The sequence below is a fragment of the Anser brachyrhynchus genome (genome assembly GCF_964034855.1).
Source record: "Anser brachyrhynchus genome assembly, chromosome: 3".
Classification (NCBI taxonomy): Eukaryota; Metazoa; Chordata; class Aves; order Anseriformes; family Anatidae; genus Anser; species Anser brachyrhynchus.
The window spans coordinates 22444471-22464790 of NC_137696.1; the positions used below are offsets into that span (position 1 = coordinate 22444471).

The 20320-nt window shown below is 44.6% G+C and overlaps 1 protein-coding gene across 1 annotated transcript in view; it reads right to left on the bottom strand.

The window, feature by feature from the left end:
* The window catches only part of CAPN13 (calpain 13), an 81884-nt gene that overhangs the window by 16082 nt on the left and 45482 nt on the right, over window positions 1-20320 (bottom strand). Inside the window, exons 11-22 of the mRNA XM_080587662.1 lie at window positions 19182-19256; window positions 18191-18357; window positions 16018-16166; window positions 12765-12925; window positions 11824-11859; window positions 11543-11579; window positions 10488-10550; window positions 9392-9449; window positions 8339-8406; window positions 6822-6890; window positions 5666-5744; window positions 2646-2762 (exon numbers count right to left, since the gene is read on the bottom strand). Of these exons, the coding sequence (XP_080443788.1) occupies window positions 2646-2762; window positions 5666-5744; window positions 6822-6890; window positions 8339-8406; window positions 9392-9449; window positions 10488-10550; window positions 11543-11579; window positions 11824-11859; window positions 12765-12925; window positions 16018-16166; window positions 18191-18357; window positions 19182-19256 (1079 nt within the window). The remainder of the gene's footprint in view (window positions 1-2645; window positions 2763-5665; window positions 5745-6821; window positions 6891-8338; window positions 8407-9391; window positions 9450-10487; window positions 10551-11542; window positions 11580-11823; window positions 11860-12764; window positions 12926-16017; window positions 16167-18190; window positions 18358-19181; window positions 19257-20320) is intronic.

A 20320-nucleotide genomic window follows, 5' to 3' on the forward strand; every position in this document is an offset into this window, starting at 1 on the left:
CTCAGCGGGCTCGAATAGGAAACCCCAGTCGCCCAGGAATCTTGGAGGTGATTATGGACTGGCCAGAAGGCAAATACTTTGGGATATCACCAGAGGAGGAGGTGGTTCGTGCTGAAGAAGCCCCCCTGTACAACAAGCTACCGGAAAATGAGAAGAAATATGCCTTGTTCACTGACGGGTCCTGTCGTATTGTGGGAAAGCATCGGAGATGGAAAGCTGCTGTATGGAGTCCTACACGACGAGTTGCAGAAGCTGCTGAGGGAGAAGGTGAATCGAGTCAGTTTGCAGAAGTAAAAGCCATTCAGCTGGCTTTAGATATTGCTGAACGAGAAAAGTGGCCAGTTCTCTATCTCTATACTGATTCATGGATGGTAGCAAATGCCCTGTGGGGGTGGTTACAGCAATGGAAGCAGAACAACTGGCAGCGCAGGGGCAAGCCCATCTGGGCTGCGGCATTGTGGCAAGATATTGCTGCCCGGGTAGAGAACCTGGTTGTAAAGGTACGCCATGTAGATGCTCATGTGCCCAAGAATCGGGCTACTGAAGAACACCAAAACAACCAGCAGGTGGATCAGGCTGCTAAGATTGAAGTGGCTCAGGTGGACCTGGACTGGCAACATAAAGGTGAATTATTTATAGCCCGATGGGCCCATGACACCTCAGGCCATCAAGGTAGAGATGCAACCTACAGATGGGCTCGTGATCGAGGGGTGGACCTGACCATGGACACTATAGCACAGGTTATTCATGACTGTGAAACATGTGCTGCAATCAAGCAAGCCAAACGGTCAAAACCTCTTTGGTATGGAGGACGATGGCTGAAATATAAATATGGAGAGGCCTGGCAGATTGATTACATCACACTCCCTCAAACCCGCAACGGCAAGCGCCACGTACTTACAATGGTGGAAGCAACCACCGGATGGCTGGAAACATATCCTGTGCCCCATGCCACCGCCCGGAACACTATCCTGGGCCTTGAAAAGCAAGTCTTATGGCGACATGGCACCCCAGAGAGAATTGAGTCAGACAACGGGACTCATTTCCGAAACAACCTTATAGACACTTGGGCCAAAGAACATGGTATTGAGTGGGTGTATCACATCCCCTATCATGCACCAGCCTCTGGAAAAGTTGAACGATACAATGGACTGTTGAAGACTACACTGAAAGCAATGGGTGCTGGGACATTCAAAAATTGGGATACACATTTGGCAAAGGCCACCTGGTTAGTCAATACCAGGGGATCTGCCAACCGAGCTGGACCTGCCCAATCAAACCTGTTACGCACTGTAGAAGGGGATAAAGTTCCTGTAGTGCACGTAAGAAACATGCTGGGTAAAACAGTCTGGGCTACTCCTGCCTCAGGAAAAGGCAAACCCATTCGTGGAATTGCTTTTGCTCAGGGACCTGGATGCACTTGGTGGGTAATGCAAAAGAATGGGGAGGTCCGGTGTGTACCTCAAGGGGATTTGATACTGGGTGAGAATAGCCCATGAGTTGAATTGTAGTATGTTAATTATTATATAATAATGTATGTCATCACTACCATGATTGCTATATATCATAGATGAAAATGGTGATTAATTAGAATGTATTGGACAGAGTGTAACCTGAGCATGACATAAATGGTATGGAATAAGGGGTGGATATCTGTCCTGGTTCCAGTTAGGACAGAGTTAAGTAGCTCATAGTAGCTGGTAGGGTGCTATGTTTTGGATTAGGATGAGAAGAGCGCTGATAACATGCTGATGTTTTAATTGTTGCAGAGCAGTGTTTACACCAGGCCAAGGACTTTTCGGCTTCTTGCTCTGTCCTGCCAGCGAGCAGGCTGGGGGTGCAGCAGGAGCTGGGAGGGGACAGACCCAGGACAGCTGACCCAAACTGGCCAAAGGGGTATTCCATACCATCTGACGTCATGCTAAACAATATATAGGGGTGGCTGGCCGGGGTGGGGGGGCCGGCTGCTCGGGGATAGGCTGGGCATCGGTCAGCGGGTGGTGAGCAATTGCATTGTGCATCACTTGTTTTCTTACACATTATTATTGTTAATACTATTACCATTATCACTATTATTATTATTATTGTTATTATTATTTTCCTGTCTTAATAAACTGTCTTTATCTCAACTCACAGGCTTCACTTTCCCGTTTCTCTCCCCCCATCCCAGAGAGGGAGGGGGGAGGGTGAGCGAACGGCTGTGTGGTGTTTAGCTGCCAGCCGGGTTAAACCACAACACCCTGAAGAAGCTCTGAAAATACATTAGGTTTGCTCCTTCCCTGGGCAGCGTGGTGCAGCAGCAGGCTACAGGTGTTCTGATGGGCTCTGATGGGAATCCTTTCTTCCTGCCCCCTTTCAGCGTACCCATTGCTGTATTCCCAGCCCTTTTCTCCCAGCACCACGCTGGTTTCCCCTGTAGGCAGAAGAACCTGGCTTTTGGCAAACAGCCTGCCCAAAGGGATGCCAGGACCATGCCTGGACTTTTGGCAGGTTCATTATTTCCATGCTATTCTGTAGGCCTGTATTACTGTGTCCAGCAATTTTCTCCTTGCTTCCTTCCACTACTCCGTCTGGCTTTGCAGGCTCCCCTATGATAAAGCTGCCATGTCCCTTGCCTGACCCCAGGCCCGAGTGCCAAGACTCACAGGTCATGGTTTCAAGGCGCAGCATGCAGCACATGAAGTCAGAGAAGCCGATTCTCCTGGTAACATCACCAAACCGCAGGGACACCAGGTGCAGGACTTGCTCATTGATGGCCAGACCTGTAGAGCAGAGGGGGATGACAACACTTGGGACTCACTGCAGGATGACAGACTGACCCTGCTGGTATTGTGCACGCTACAAAGAAGCCGTGGCCTCCCCTCAGTCCTCGCATCCTGCCAGATTGGTTCTCCTCTGAGTCCCTGCAAGGCATCTTGGATTCCCCCCAGGCTTGGGAACAAGATTTGGGGTAGAGTGATGGAAAATCAAAGCCCTTCTAGTCACTCAGTCATTGTGGCTTAGGTCAGCAAGCAAGAAACACAATTAAATATTCTAGGATTATCTTACTTTGCAATTCTAGCTTTTATTTTCTATTAGAAAGGGTGATTTTCTTTGTGCGTAACTGTTAAAGTCTGAGCATAGCACAATGCCACTGGCGTTTTCTGCTAAGTGGGGAAATACCCTGTGCTTATGCTATTATGCAGTATAGCATACCCAGGATTCTTAATTTGTACATTTTCTCTGATATTAGAAAATGGTAAAGTGTTCATTTCTTTTTTATTAGCTGATTATTCAGTATTTGTGCCACAGTCTATTTGGATGGAAATTGATATTCAACTGAATGAACAAAAATTGCCTTTTAGAATGAGTCTTTTATTAGTTAAATAAAACTACCCTAAATGTGCTGGGTACACAAGAAATGATTTAAATATATTTTGGTCTGAAAGCTGATTTACTAAATAAAAGAAATTTTCTGCAGAGGACTGGACTGATAGCTTCAGTTCGTGCATTCTCTGAGACTTCAGAAAGTCTCATTTGTTCAGCCCCAGTTTTTAGCAGCTCAGCTGCAAGTGAAGTGGCTCTCCCGCTTTTTCCAACCAGTTCTAAACTTTTCAGTTTTAATGAACTCATAATGCAGCCAGATTAATTGAGTGAGCAGAAAAGAAGAAAATGATATTCTGCACCTGTGTAGGGGGAGATGCAGCTGATGGAGCTGGGTTAACACCCAGCATTGACAAAATCTGGTTGCATAAGCCTAGTTGGAGAATTGGACTCACAATGCTGAATATTGAAACAAAGGAAAAACATTTGTGCTTCACATTAAGATAAACCTGATTTTAGATTATTTTTCTATGAGGAAAGTTTAGTAATTAAAAATATATAATTAATGACATTTTTTCTTTGATTTTGGTTTTAAACCCTGCCAAGAACCACTGTAGCAGTGAGAAATGAATCCTATCTCTTTTTTAACCCTTTGAAGGCAGTGGGAAAACAATCAAACTCTCTCTGGAGAACAGATTTCATTGAGCATGGCAATGTTGCTTGAGAGATGCTCTAACCATGTCTTACAATAGTAAAACACTGACAGTTTGGCATGTTCAGTCTGGGATACACTTGCTCTGAAGTTTACTCACCTGGCAATGTCTTTCAATTAACCTCATTAATACTGAAGTGTAAATCCTCTCCATTTCCAAGATATTTCAGTTATGTGCTACTGCTTTTTTTTTTTTTTTTTTGTGAGCTTACTCCCATACCTTTTATCTGTTGGATTCCTTGATCTGGTTTTAGTCAAGCTTGAAGACAGTGACTTTATGTTTCCCTATTTTACATTATTTTGATGCATTTAGTATTGCCAGAGAAGTGTCTGTAAATATCTAAGGCCAGTGCTCCTGCACATCAGGGCAGCACTGCTGTTAACGCAGCTAGCCTGCTCTACTCTGACAGAAGATTTGACCCATCATTATAATGCTTTGAAGCATTAGGATAACAGTCAAAATTAAGCTCATGCTCCAGTTTCTCGCTGGGAAGAGCTGGTCACTGAACACTTCAGGGCACAGCTGGCTTAGAGCTGTATTACAGTACATTAGTGCCATTCTGGGGCTTTTTCTGGGGCTGCCCACTCCTTTCTGCTTAAAAGTCAGGACCAAGCTCATCCTAATGCATAGCCAAATAAAAAATAAAAAATGCAGCTGTCTGGCTCAAGAGATGGTAAGAATGAGTTTACAACTTTCTTTCCCCTCTCCACTCAGAACTGCTTATAGCCTAACATGTGATGAACTTGCCATTTAATAGTGCCTTTTTATCCCTTCAAATAGCTGCACTGTTTCGTCTGCCAGGACTTCTCACAGTTTTACACATTAGTGCCTTTCTAACAGAACTGGCCCGGCGGCTTCTGTTTTGACATTTGGCATATTAGTGCTGCACTCCTTAGTCATACACAAACACTCTGTCTACCTCTCAGGAACAAAAAAAGTACACATCCTTTGAGCTGATGGTTTCCACAGATAGTGCTTCTTGCACCAGGTTCCTCACAGGGACAACACCACACCAAGCTCCAGGTACCCAAATGGGAGTTTCTCTACTGTGCAATTACAAGACAGTTGTTGTCTATGAACTGTATTTCTTGCACAACGTCTCTGGAGAGATGACCCAGCTAAAATGCTCTGCTCGTGTGAAGGGGTACCATGCACTCACTGCAAGTTTCAGCATTTGTGTAGCCAACAGAGGTCAGTGCAAACTAAATAAATGTTTGTCACTGTGGCTTTCCCTTATAGACTTAGTAACTGCCATGGACGGTAACTGCAGGAACTAGGTTATGTGCATGTTCCTTGCTCCTTTCCCCTGATGTGTATTTTGCTCATGACTTAGAAAGACCCTGCGGACTCTGGCCGATGTTGTGCTTCCCTGCATCACTCTGTTGGCTCCCCTGCTCCAGTGCAAAGGGTGGATGATGCTGCATGGGTGGGCACAAGGCCATGCAGTAAGGAAAAGACTTCTCCCTGAAATGAATTTTCTGTCTCAATGCCCTGAAATAATGCAGTCCTCTAAGCAGAACTGTGATCTAACTTGCACTTCTGTGTAATCCAAACTGCTTTATTCATGAAACTCTCTCATCTTTCCTCTCTCTTTTTCATCCTTCCCAGCAAAGACAGAAAAGGGAGCTGCTAAGCATATCTGGACATACCTGCTGTCTGTATTGCACTCTTCAATTCAGATATGTCAAGAAATCCAGAATTATTTCTGTCTTCCCTCCTGAAGATATCCTGAAAAACAGTATAATGGCAGATTTCAAGCACATATCACCATTCCCCAAATTTACCACTACATTTAATTATGTAGGATGCTTTCCTTCCTTAAAAAATTTGCTGTAAGGAAATTCAACAGATGGGATGGAGTAACCATGACAAAGCAGACCCATTACTACCAGTCCTGATCAATATATTATGGCATAAGAAATCCCAGTTTTGGGCCGGTTGAAGCTTTTTCCCTCACTTTCCGTGGTTTGCATGCGCAGGCAGAAACAGGAATGCTTACACCTCCATTGACAAAAAGACATTGTCTATGACACACCAAATCTGCCAGGGGTCCCTGCGTGCCAGAATGGCATGGGGTCATCTTTCTCAACAAACCACACTGGAGGTGCTGTTAGTGGGAAGGGCATTGTTGCTCAATGGAGAACTGGCACCCCATTGTCCTATGTGACCTCAGGCTACCCTGAGAGAGGATGAAACAAAGTACATCCCACCAAACTTTGAAGTTTCAGGAAGTCTTCCCTTCCTGCAGAAAAACTGGAGGAAGAAGTACCTGACTCAGACAAGCTGCCTGATTTTAGGTGGGACCCTATATACCAAGCGATTGTTCTCACTGGTTCCAGAGCTAATGCTTATCTTGGAGCAGAGACATTTATCTCAAGAAAACTTTCATCACATCCTACACATTTCTGCTACAAACTGCAACACTGAGGAAGTGATGTTTTTCAGATGACTTTGTTCAATAATTCATTTCAGCTCAGAAAGCTTTAAAAAAAAAGTTGCCAGTGGTGGTACACAGAGATTTCCATCAAATTCTGAGCCCAGTTGGCCTTCCTACCTTTTCACACTTTTTCCTCAGTGTTCCATGCTTTAGGAAACCCTCGGTTGCTTGTTCAGAGCACTTCACACCCCACTGCTTCTTGAGCTCTCGGCCTTTGCATGAGAGGATAGAAATCTGACCCACTAGGCATGCAAACTTCACAACATTTTTCCCCACAGTACTTTAATATCACAGAGTGTCTGCACCCTGGTGATGAAAAACCCAGCAGTATAGTAAAGGCAGAAAAGAGATAGCACCCCCCCATATACCATGTACTTGGTGAGTTTTTGCCAGAGGCTCCCGAACTCCTGCAGTGTGAGTCGTCCATTCGAATTCGTCTATGCATTTAGTTAAGAATTGAACAGTTAATGAGTGCGAAAACTGATCATGTCTTCATTCCTGAGAATGCTGTCTTCACATAAAGCCTTAAGATGCAGTCGCTTCTGTTTGTTACTTTGTGTTGAGAAAGGCAAGATCTTTTTTGGTCTCCATTATTCTCAGAGTTAAATTCACTTTTTTTCTGGTGATTTGTACAGCTGCTCACACCTGTGCTCACAAACAAAATGTTTCTACTTGTATGATGTCTTTAACCACAAGGGGTCCTGCAGTGATAACTTCAGCTGACATCTAGCCACAGAGCACAGCAGCTCTTGGGGAGGAGCAGAACTGCATGCTCCAGGCCATGTGTGCACACTGACCTGCCTTTGTGCATGGGGCAGCACAACATCAGCTCTGACTGGGTCCTCCTGGAAGAACAGGCAATGAAGGAGGCAAGAGTACAAGGAGTGGATCCTAGCGCCTGCTCTCAGAAGCCAGCAGCAGCCCTTAGCCATGCATATGCTGCAGGCAAGAAAACACTTCCCTACCATGAGCAACAGGACGCCACGGGTGAAAACTGACTGAAAAAAAAGCTGATACTGTCTTTGCAGGCCAGAATAGGTCACACTATACCTAGGCTGTATGTACAGAGAATAAAAAATCCATCTTGAATTAAAGCAGAGCAGTGGTTTCATCAGCTCCCTGCACGTGCCATGCATTCACAGTGTCCACTGAGCCCAGGAGGGGATTTGGAAAGGGGGAAAAATCTCTTTTGCTTGCTAGATGCAGAAAGCTAGAAAGAGAAAGGGAGTGCAGGTCAGTTTCATTCGTTCCCTAGCAGCTTCTAGAAGTCTGAAAATGTCTCAAAGTTATTCCATGGCATGGAAGAAAAGAGAGAGTGAACTACAAAGTGGGAGAAAACACAAGGGAGAATTAATGTTTTCACCAAGGAGCCCTCTTGTTTTACAATGGCCAGCAATGTATTTTCAATGTTGTCTTTTTAACAGTAAAAAGACTGTGATCCATCTAAATAGGGAAGACACACTGGACAGGCTTCCCACACATACACACCCCAGCTTTGCTGGCAATGCTGGCAAGCCATTTAAGCTGCTCATGTGGTTTCAGCTGTAAGGGAAGAGATAGCACCGGGCTGTGCCTAGGCTCTGCACGGCCTCCTCACCTCAGGCCCTGTCTGTGGCCTGCGCCGAGGGTGAAGCGTAGCAAAGCCCTGGGTCCCACAGGCTGGGAAGTGAGAGCCCAGAGTTAGCGGCTAGGTGGAGGTAGCAGACTTCCCAGAGCTAGGGCATGCATGGCGAAGTCTTGCATATCCTCCATGACAAGTTATTTATTGAGGAATGAGGCTGATATTTACTTGCAGGTTCTTACACTCGGAGGCTCAGCTCAGCCATAACTCAAGGAAAGGATGGGCTGCACTAGGGAAGTTTATTGCTTCTGCTTGAAAGGATACATCCATCAGAGCTAAAATGCCTCTGCATGAATCAAAGCTGAATTTTCCTCCAAGGCTGGCCATTTCATCTGCAAGGATTGACAAAACAAATGGAATCAGCAAGAGTGAGGGGGGTGTCAGATGTGTATCCAAGCCACCAGTGGGAGGGAAGGAGGACACTTGTCTGAAGGCTCACATAACAAAAAAGGGTGACATAACAGGCTGAGGTCCACTAAAGGAGTTTGAAGTGTCTCAGACACCTCTACTGCTTCCTTCCTGAAGGACAGGTGCCCCGCTGGGGCTCACAGATAGCTGCTCTGCACAGTCTTTGCCTACCCTGATGGAAACTGAAGACTCTTGGAATAAGGATTACTAAAATGGCAGTGATATGAAAGGCCATGCTGAACTAGTGAGTTCTGAAGCAATCTGAGATTTGTGTATGATCATCTCATGCTATTTTTGAGGTGGGTAGGTTAGGAAGTGTGGGAAATGCTGAAAGGCAGCTTGAGGCCTCTGCAGAGCGGGGACACAGGCCAGGGCAGAGCTGGGGGGGCAGTGAAGAGAGCAAGGGACACAGCTCCCTGTGGTCCTCGCTGAAGTAGCCTGGCTGGGGACTGAGTTCCTGCTAGAACTGGTGGGTCATGGAGCAGGAAGGAGGGATCATGGGGACTGTGGGGACATCAGGGGTCAGAATGGAGCACCGTAGGTCTGTGGAGCACAGGCTCTTCCTAGGGCAGGACTGGGAGGGGAGGGTGAAATTCAGCTGTCAAGCAGATGCATGGCTTTGCTGATGGCCGTGCATCAAGGAGTCTGTCAGCAGCCGGTCTGGACTGTATTGCCCTCTTCATGTGATCATTACTTTGATTTTATTTATTTATTTTAATAACACCACACTGCTGTGCACGTAAAGGAAGATTAGTGGAGACGTTTCATTCTTCAAGATCCCATATTGTAATAAGACACACTGAGGATTTTTTGAAGACCATCAAGACATTACTAAATCCTCTGTCTAATTTACACTAGACTAAGGATAGGGAAGTACCGAAGACATTAGCTGAGTCGTAAAAGCTTTACCTTGCAGGACCACTTCATTAAGGAGTTGTCGCAGCTGCAAGGCATCAATAGCTGAGCCCTAATGCAGAATAAAATGCAAAGAGGTCTGTGAGTGCAAAGTTTTCTCCTGCCTCACTTTTGCCCCAAATACTTATGCACCATGGCAACCAAGAAGGACCTCTGCTCATACCTGAGCAGCACCCACCCAGGAGCACAACAAAGCCCTTCGTGCTGCTGGACCATCGTCTGCTCTTCTCCGTGAGTGTATGCAGGGGAGTTACAGGCCTTCCCATCAACACGGGGTATTTTCAGTGGTGATGGGAACACTTGCTCACTTCAGCCACATCCTCTTCACCAGCCCCCAAGCTGGAAAGTCACCAAGTGGCAGGACATCAGGCAGCTAGGTGAGTGGGATGCGAAAACAGGCACCACTGCCTGCTTCGCTCTGAGCAGCCCAACCCAGCAGCAAGCCAGACTGTCTCCCTGTCTGAGACATTGCCAGAGCTTTCAACATGGCAGCCCTTGTTCATTTTCACCTTAATGCACTGATACAGCTATTAACTGCAAGAGGTCCACTGTGCAAAGACTTTTGGCAGTGATTTTTTTCTTTCTCTTGACTAAGTCAAGCAGTTTTTTTATAACGCTTTATTAAGCCATTAAAAGCATCTCCTGTGAATGCACATAGTTTGGTTCAGAAAAAGCAGGAATCAATTACTCAAGCACTCACTGATGTCTGATTTCCAACTGCTGCAAAGGCAAAATGATGCTGATGAGAGGGGGGATACACAAAGCTTTCTAATCACTTTCTGTACATAAACAAATCAAAGCCAAATAAAGTACATATGCAAGCCCATCACCAGCACAACCATAAATCTCCAGTGCTCTAAAATATGGAGCTAGACATTCTATCCCAACTGAATGTTCCATTTTTCTGGGGGTTTTGGCAGGTAAATCAATACTGTTTCCAGGGGGTTTTCACTTGAAGATGAAGCTACATTTCCAAAAAGCATTTTTCTAAATGGATTGATATAAACATTGGAGATTAGTGTTCTTTTTGCAAGTCCACATGCCAATTTTAATATTATTATTTTTCAGCAAGACGCTTTAGATAGCGTACCTGTTTAGCATATCTTAGGAAGATAGTCTTATAGGAGCTGTCCTGGTTCTGTCTTGGTACAACCTGGATGAAAGAATAAGTATGCACATAAATAATTCAGTTACAAAACGATTGGAGGCAGCAGTCTGCAAATCCAAATAGAGCTTTACAGAGGGCAGGGAAAGAACAGCCCAACTGCCTGAGCTGGAGCAGAAAGTGTGGGTACCATAATTTGTCAGTCAAAACATTGGCTAATGACAACAGCCAAGTAAACTGACAGCTTGTCAGTGGAAAAAGATAAGCCACTATTTATGCTACGCCTCTAATGGGGCTTAATTGCAGGCTGGAAAATGAATCAAAAGGGAAGGCCTTTGCACCACTGTAAGTAAGAGCCTGCTCAGTGGCATGGTTTTACAAGCAAACAGTGACACAGCAGCACGGACTGAACCCAGTTTTGAAGTGTAATTTCCTTTACATCTAAGATACCTAGGTGAAAATCAGAAGAAATCTGCTTTAGGCCTCACCTCTATGGACTACTATGCCTTATAGGGTGCAAGCACTAAATGAAGCCATTCCCAAGGGGAGACATGTACAACCCCTCTTTCAGGTGTGAGTTCTTTTAAAAAGTGATCACACTGATTTGTGAGTTTTAAATCAGTTTTTCCCCATCTCCTTCTTGGATACATACCCATTTCATAGACAGTGCAAGAACTGACTACCTTTGAAATGCTTTCCACCCTGCTATATTTGGTTGATCAATGTATTAAAAGTGGCAAGGACAGTCAGGCCAACAAAGGGACTGTATAAGATTTGTTTCCTTCAGAAATCAGGCTCTGAAAGTGACATATGTGAAGAGGCAGAGCTTTGCTGTGACTCTCATCACTCCAGAGGGGTACCCCAGCCTGTACACACACTTGCTCTCCCACCTTGACTGGGGTGCCAGAGGGATAGTTACTGGGTGGTGAAAGAAAAGCAGAGTGGTATCCAGTGTATAGGGAAGGGGAGCCAGAAGAGGTGGCTTTCCCTAGGAACCATTCACAACCACTAGTATCTACATCAGTTTTCAGGACTCTTACCGTTGGCAGCATTGGGCTGAGCAGGGAGTCTGAGTTCCTAAAAAACAATGAAAAGAGTCACACTGGGAGAAAATGGACCCTTCCAGAGCATTGATCTGCAAACAAGGCAGACCCCAGACAGAGAATACAGTGCCCCACACAAGAACCCACAGAGTGTCCTCTGATCCCATGGTGGTATGTCCTCTGATCCCATGGTGGTAATGCTCCCTTCTCCCTTGTACAAGCCTCTCAATGTTGTGACTGCTACAGAGACCCATGGGAACAGCATGCCCATGCTTTACCTCACTGAACAAGCTGTATAAGGATCACAAGCTCTCCTGGAAAGAGATACATTCAAGGAGTGAGCCATCTTGTGCATGAATCATCACACTGAAGGCAGTCTAGCCCAGAGCACAGACTTCTCGCGTTTGTTTTCCAATAACTAAGGAGTTGCCTTTTGTTGCCTAATTTGTTCTGAGCCACTTTTGCCAGAGGCCAAAGCCTAGAAAACACTCTCATTATTAAGATATGGGCCTATGACGTAAGACCGGCAATCGCCTCCACTATAAAGCTTACTAAAGGAAAGGCACTGCATATCTGATGCTCAAAGGTTATTTGGTAACACTGAGAGCTGGGGTTTGCTCTTTAAATAATGCACACCCAGATATTTATATGCAAATGTGATACTAGCTGCCTTTGCATGAACTAGGATATCAGTTTTCTGTTAAGTTTATCCTTCAACACCTTCCTTATACCCACAGAGAGCTCCTGTGGGCCTGCCTATTGGATGGCTGGGTGAAGGGGTCAAAGCCCCACTGCTCTTTGCTTCTTTGCCACTGGGACATGACCTATGCGGGGTCCAGCCGGCACAACATACGAAACTATATAATGGCTATTAAGAAAAAGAAGCTCTCAGTCCTCCTTTTATTTAAGACAGATTTCCCCACAAGCTGGCAGGGCATATATCAGAACTGCTGTTCATTTGTGCGGCTCTTTGTACCAAAGCCGAGACCCTCGATGGCTGCCAATGAGCTGTTGCCCTGTTGTGCAGTGGCCACCTGTGCATCTGACTATATACAGCTGATTCCCCTCAACATGGTACTTAACACTAAGCTGTGGCTTCCCAACACGCTTCTAGAGTGCATTAAAAGCAAATTGCCACATTAGTTATCTTGACATTGAATTGTTAAATCATGGCACACTGTAAGCCTGGGCCTGTGTGGAGTACTCATCATTATCTTACTCATTGTAGCATTCATTCTTCAAGAAAATTCGTAAGAGAAATTCAAAATCTTGGTGCTCTGTTGTAGCAGGAATGACAGCATAGGTTCCTGGACTCAAAGTAAAGTAGTTGGTGACATCTCGAGTAAGAGAAAAATCTTGTTTCAGAACTTTGGAGTTCTTCTGAAAGAAAAACACAGGTGGCTATCTCACTCTCCCTCTCAGGAATCAAAGTAAATTAGTAACTGTACCCACAGCAGCCTTATTTACCCACTGCTTTCTAAATCTACACTGCATCTAATATGCCTTAACCTTCCCAGTGGCATGCAAAGTTTGACTAGGAGACAGACTTTGTCCAAGAACACATCAATAACACAAGAGGGTGGAAGAAATTATAAAAAAAAGGAAGGAAGCAATATGTTTTAGTGGATTTCATGAGAAATTCAGTTAACATCAAGCAGACTAGAATTCGTCAAGGAATCAAGGATGAATACTCTTACTAAAACTTCCCTGAGATAGCTGGTATAATTCCCTGATATGCTTCCCTAACGTAACCCAGAGTCATCAGAGAGCTCACTAAGCATCTCACCCAGATGACAATGCTTCAAGAATCACAACTCAAACCTTTCAGCAAGTGTCACAAGAAAACAGAACATTCTGATCTTTCTTCTGTCATTCCAATATTTTTGCTGAGATGAAACTAATATAATGCAACAGCTATTACTATTAGGACATGTAAAGATAGTGTAATAAAAAAACACTTACTAAACATATTCCCCAAAATACATCAGCGTGTATAAATTCTATTTAGAATGGTTATAAAGCATGGCAGAGTTATTTATGAGCCATGCCTTTGGGAGAAAATAACATAAAACTGCTATTCTGGGAGGAAAAAAAAAAAAAGATGACTACTGTTACAGAGGCCTAGGAGGCATGTAGACTGCCAAGTATTATGGGTCAGATTTTGAGTAGATGGAAATGGTCAGTGCTGCAAAGAAATAAATGACATAATCCTTTTTACTTTTGGGTCTCATTTGACATTTCTTCCGGTAAAAAGCAGAAGCAGGTTAATATTTCAAAGGAGTCAAAACTGGTGTGAGATAAGAATCAGCCTCTACGCGTTGCTCAGCTCTGTCACACAACATTAAGCCTACCTCACAGCTATGTATTAGTGCTCCGTGTCTATACTTAATCAAAGGCTTCCTAGAGCTATCAGGTATGTCCATTCTGGTTTGCATTCTTGCCTGTACTGCGTTCCCCTCATCCTGCCAATGGATGATGCACTTTTTACTTTACAGCAACAATATGATGAGTCTCAAATAAATACTGAACAATGAACGATGCTGCTGATGAGTAACAGCTATGAAAGCAGTTGAAGCAGGAAAAGTGAGGCCTCATGAATCTTAGCAATTGCACTCCCCTTCTTCAAACAACCCCCTCATAAACTTTTTAAGCAAAGATGCCACCTCTGACTGCCCTCAGGCACTGAGGCTAGACACTGGGAAATAAACAGCAATGTACACCACCCTGGTTTTAGCTCCTAGACTTGGCTTCTACTGCTACCAGGGCAGGAGGCTGGGCTGTGAGGAGTTCGTAGAGCAGCTCTTCTGTTAAAATGATTAGGCTTTGTCCTTATTTTCTGTATAATCTGCTCTGTGCATTTGTACCAATCTCATTACAATACTGAAAGACATGCAGTGACAGGGCAGCATGACAGTCCCCTTTCACTGACCAGCTGCTCCAGAGTAATGCTGGTGTCCCTGGTAATCACCTGTCCTGACATTGCCTTCCAGCTCCTGCATGGGAGACGACCTTGGACCAGAAGCCCAACCTGTGCACGAGGTGAGCCAGGGGCTGACACCCCACAGAGGTCATGTCATCCAGCCTCGACATACTCATCAAATTTCATCTGACCTTGGGAATGCACCAAGGAAGAAAAAAAGATAATGAAATGAACATACCTGAGCATCAATTAGAGGTGAAAAAAAAAAAAAAGATAAAAAGCAAGTTTTAAACACAAAGCAAGAACCAAATCGATCTCCTGGTCTACTGATTAAACAAAACCCCCTTCCCAAGGGACCCCAAACTATGCCACGACTACTCAGTGAGAGTCCTTTCTGTCAAAATGGGTGACTAATCAAGATGAGCATGCACCAGACTAGAGCAGTCAGGGGCCTCCATGTCTGGTGACTGTTGGGGTAGCTGATGAGGATGCTGGAATGAGCAAGTTCCCCATGTACTGGGAGCAGCTGCTCTTTTTGAGCACCACAGCATCCTGCAGGGCTGATATCTGCACCAGAGGATCTTCTTGAATAAGGATAATGAGTTCCAATCCCTGAAAGAATGGTCATTTTATTACATTTTGTATTTCTCATCAGATATCAGATACCGTTTTTATGAGCTACAAAGCCATGCTCTTCCTTCCTCTGATGAACTGTTAAACTCAGGGCATCAATAATTCAAAGTCTGGGACAAGGGCAAACCTCTCCAGTGATCAGGAGAATTGTGAAGTTCGGGCGAATGTGAAGTTAGGATCAAAGAAATCTTTGCTTCCTTTTATTCTTCAGGTTAAGAATAACTCCTCCCAATCTCCCTAAGACAAGAACAAAAATGCTTTGGAAAAATGCTAGCAGCCATCTCTACTAGCAACTACACTTTCAGTAAGCTTGGTAATACTCTGACAGTAATTGTCCTTGAACTGGCACATGCCTAGACAGTCACCAAGAAAAAAAAGGGGGAAATTTTAGTTGGAGGTCCCATGTATCTGACTAGATTGGCTCTGCATTGGTCTTGAGCAAAGCTTTCCCAAATGTTTTGCAAATGGTTTTTGCGCCGCATTTCTGTGATGCCCATTTGGGGGAACAAGAGCCCATTCTCTGTTCTGCTTGAGTTGGAGTACTGCCCTGGGGTTTGTGCTGGCTGCCAGGCATTTTGCTGGACTAGCAAGGCAAGTTACTAGCACCGCTGGACACAGAGGTTACTGCCCTAGTATCTTGTGCAACCTGTGGATCCTCTGAGTTTCCCAGGGGTATTTTAGGATGCAACAAAACTGAAAATTCAAATTTCCTTCTCAAGATATGAATAAAGGAAATTAAGCCTGCTTAGCCCTACTTTTCCTATGTCTTCCTAATAAAGAAAGCATCCAGAAATTCACTCCAATACTGACTGCTCTCCTTTAACAGCCCAAAAGGCAATTTAGTCTTTCGTTTACATGTACAGATACAATAACCCACACAGAAAAAAACAGTGTCTGTATTATACCTGATTGTGCTTACCTTTGTGATCGAAAAGCCAATCCTCAATGTCTGTGCATCCTGCATACCCTCAGCATGTTTTTGCATGAGTGAAATGACCACATTATAGCTTTTGGGGGCATTACTTGTCACTTCAAAGTAATACTTAGAGTTCTTTGAAACTGCACCTGCTGAGGAAGTGTTATTAGATTAGTAGTAGACAAACAGATATCCCAGTAGTAGCCTGTTGTGTTAGATCTTGCTTATATACACCCAGAGGAAGAGGTAGCTGCTCCAAGATGCTTTCAGTGCGACAGAGCACTACAGTCTCTATATTATCAGTAGGAGTTGAGGCATCTGGAGTTAAACTAATTGCCCATTAATCATTTTAGAAATCTCTGGCAAAGTGATAAATGCCAGGCAGATTTCTCACCCACATACCTGTTTCACTTACATGGTACACTTTCCTCAAGGCAGGAAAAGAGTGATTTTTTAATCACCTGGCTGACTTGGTGGCTGAGCTGAAAAGTATCGTGGCTTGGAGATCATAAGCACATAAAAGAAAAAGACAAAATGATCCAAAACTATCCTCCCTTTCCTTCCTGCAGGCGTTTATGATGGAGAAGATAGAGGGACAAGGACCAGAATGAAAAGGCTTCTTCTTGGCCAAGGTTTTGATTAACAAGAAGCATCCCTGACAAAAAGTGAAATGTGCAAACTGAGCTGTGCACAACATCTGCTTAAATTGGTCTAGGCTTTAAGCTGTGTTCAGTGGCCTTGAAAGCTATATTTTAGCCCAAAATTGTACTTGGGCAGTAACTCTAGTAGAGGGCCGGTGGCAAAACAGCTCCAAGGAAAATTGTTCTGCCCACATGCTCTCAAGTTCAGGCCCTGCACCTCCTCACTCAGTCCCAGTGCCTCTGGTGTGCTGCAGCACAGGCCATGGTTTATAATCACCACTTGGAGATGGCAGTGAAGATGAGGAGGCAGAAACCTGTAAGACAAAACCTGTTTGCTGCTAAGTCAGGGATCAGCACTGCAGAAAAAAAGTAGCTCCATCACAGACCATATGCTGCCATTTTAGATTAGAAACAGAGCCTGAATGTGATGCAGCAGAAAAAATTAATATAAAAAAACCCATGGTAATAGTTAGAGCTTCCAGTGCCAGAAGAGTACTTGGAGAAGCAGTTAGAACTAGAATTAGAGTACTTCCCTTGGAAGGGACCTACAAAGATCATCTAACCTAACTGCCTAACCACTTCAAGTCAAAAATATGTTTTAACCAAAAGTTAAAGTAGAGCATGGAGGGCATTATCCAAATGGCTCTTGAAAACTGAAAGGGGCATCAACCACCTCACTAGGATGCCTGTTCCACTGTTTGAGCAATCTCCTAGTACAGAAATTTTTCATTATATCCACCTGAACCTTCCCTGGAACAGCTTTGTGCTGTTCCCATGCATCCTGTTAGCAGAGAGAAGAGATTTGTGTCTCTATCTCCATGTCCCTTCCTCAGGAAGTTGGAGAGAGCAATGAGGTTGCCTCTTAGCCTCCTTTTCTGCAAACTAGATAACCCAAATGTCCTCAGCCTCTCCTCACAGGACACGTGAAAGGCAATACAAGCTCTTTTATCAGCTTTGTTGCCCTCCTCTGGACATTTTCAAGGGTCTTAACAGCCTTTTTATATTGTGGAGCCCAGAGCTGTGCACAATATTGAAGATCAGGCTGCACCATTGCTCATCTCTTTTGACTGGTTGGCTATGCTGTGTTTAATGCACCCCAATAAAATAAACGAGGTCTTTTCTGGTCAATGGACTTTCTACCTTTAAAAACGGAGTTTTGTAGCACAATTCTTTCAGCTCATATTCATTCAATTTCAGAGTATTTCTTGTTCTGGGAAACCAGCCACCTATTTGCTGTAGCAGAGTGAGGGGTGAGGTCCCCGTAGCACCTGCTGAAACTAGCTGAAAGAATATTGATGTACATTTTGATTTAAAGAGTTTAGGGTCTCTAAATCACAAGCCCTCTTTTTTAACTCAGCAGCAAGTGCTGCTGCTTTATTTCTGTCTCTAAAGCTAATAGGTGGTGTAATGGGAAAGAGCAGGCCTTAATAACTGGCAATCAATATCTCTGCTATTTGATTCTCATTGAATGTTTCAGTGTAATCACCTAGTGCAGAGGAGGAGAGGACTGGGTGACTGCAGTAAACATTTATTACCGAGGGAAGAGTTGTTCCTGCCTGTGGAGAGTGAATTACTCCACTGGTCGATGTGCCTGTCCACGGACCATGTCGTGCTGCGCTGATCTCCAAAGTCCAGGAACGTTGGGGTGCTGTTACATATACACAGCCAGGAAAACTGCTCACAAAAGTCTTCACAGGACATCCTGCAAAGACGGAGAAAACCTTACCTTTCAGTCTGAGACACCAGTGAGATACTCATGTTCACCCCCTATGTCTCCAAGTAGGGTTAGAGCAGTACTGCACAGCGTAGCCGAGCCCTCAGTGTGTTTGGACTGCCCTAACTACACCTAAACCCCCAGTGAAATTACAGGACATGTTTAGCAGTGCCTAGGTGGAGTCCCACTATCTCCAGCACAACTCTGCTATGCTGCCTTGCTCTGTCCCTCTGTGACATCCTGTCCTGCCTTCAATGCTCTGCTCAAGCCTGAAGTGTCCATCTCAGCCCAGCCTGCTGTTCCCCTGCATTCCCCAGAGCCTCACAGGGTAAGCGTGGACTTTCTGAAGAATAATAGGTCTTCTAAAGCATGTCTGACCCATGGCTAAACCGGACCTCAGAGTATTCAGAGGCTGTGAAAAGCCACAAGCACCTGCAGAGCAGTCAAGTGCGTAAGCTCTAAGACCTGCTCAGCCACCTATCCCTCCGAGCAGCTGAAGTTCAAGCTGGTCACTTTAGGGGCAAGGAAAGTGTGACAAAAGGACTAGGTCTCAGTGAGCTGGATTTTCACTTCGTTTACTTCATTTTCTTCACCAGTTTGTTGCATAATATTGGCTGGTTTCACTTCTCCAAATCTCGTTTCTTCTGAGACCATTGGATCAGGACAACCTCCAATTTTCTGTCTGCACACAATTAACACGGAGGTGCTTTGAGCCATCAATAAGAGCAGAGAAAAAAATGCCTAAATGACCTTTCTTTCATAATCAATGCAAACAGAAAACCTGGTAGACAGAAGGATTGATAGGGAATTACCAGAATTCTCCATCATCTTTGTTTCTGCAGAGGTCTTCCTTGATTTGAGGCTCAACATGGTTCCACTCTGGAGAACTGTGAACAGGAACAAATCAACAAAGTGTTGTGAGAGGCACGAGTTTCCATCTCTCCAGCCAGTCCATTCCTCTACCCAGCCTATCAAGTTGAGAGGGATCAAGAGGGGTAAGCGAACTGCACACTGGGAACAGGACTGTGCTCAACAATTTCATAGCCAAGGCCAGCAAACGAAGCACTGCACCTTTGCTGTACCTGGCCCTTAGTAACCCGTCCTAGGATGGGGAATCCTACCTCTGCCCTCAGAGCACTGGTCGCCTGTCCCCACACTGAAGAGGTTAGCGAGGTACCAAGCCTTAATGTTCCTAAGTGCTGATATTACATCAACGTGCAGAGGGCACATTAGCCAATTAAATGTGTTGTTTCCTAGCAGCATGTTTATAATTAAGTGATAATTGTACTTTCTGCTGAATGTAAGACAAATAAACAGAGCATGAATCAATAATTTGACCCATGCAGCTTACCTATGAATGTGCTCCACTGACTTCTCAACTACAGTTAGGATTATAGTAAGCTTTCAAAAACAGGAGGATGCTGTCTATCATCCCAGCCTTGAACATGTCTGTACCACCTGCCAACCCACCCAGACAGTACATGTTAGCCTGACCTTTCTCAGTAGAGAAGTCATGAGTGGTCCTAGCAACAAGGAGAGGTGTGATGCTATTAAATCACCTAAGTGTAATACCTGTACATCTCTCTAGTCAGAATAACACTGACACAGCTCCACCAGCCAAACTAACATTTATTCATTTACAGAAAATTTTTGCAAGTCTTCCTCTGGGGAAGAGAAGTAAGTTTGTACACATAGCAGGAAAGTGTCCCTTACATGTCTAAAGCTGAACGCAGGATCCAAAAGATCAGTTCCAGCCAACCAGTGGCACTTTGCCTTTGCAATAGCCAAAGACCCTTTTTGTCTGTCTGTGTTTAATACCACTTAACAGTGCTGCCCTACTCTCATGGACTCTGCTAACCACCCTCCTCCCAGAGCTGGACTCATGGGAGGGCAGGAGGAGCATGAAGGCAGATGCATGATTGCTGCAGGAGTATTCAGCAGAAGCAGCCAG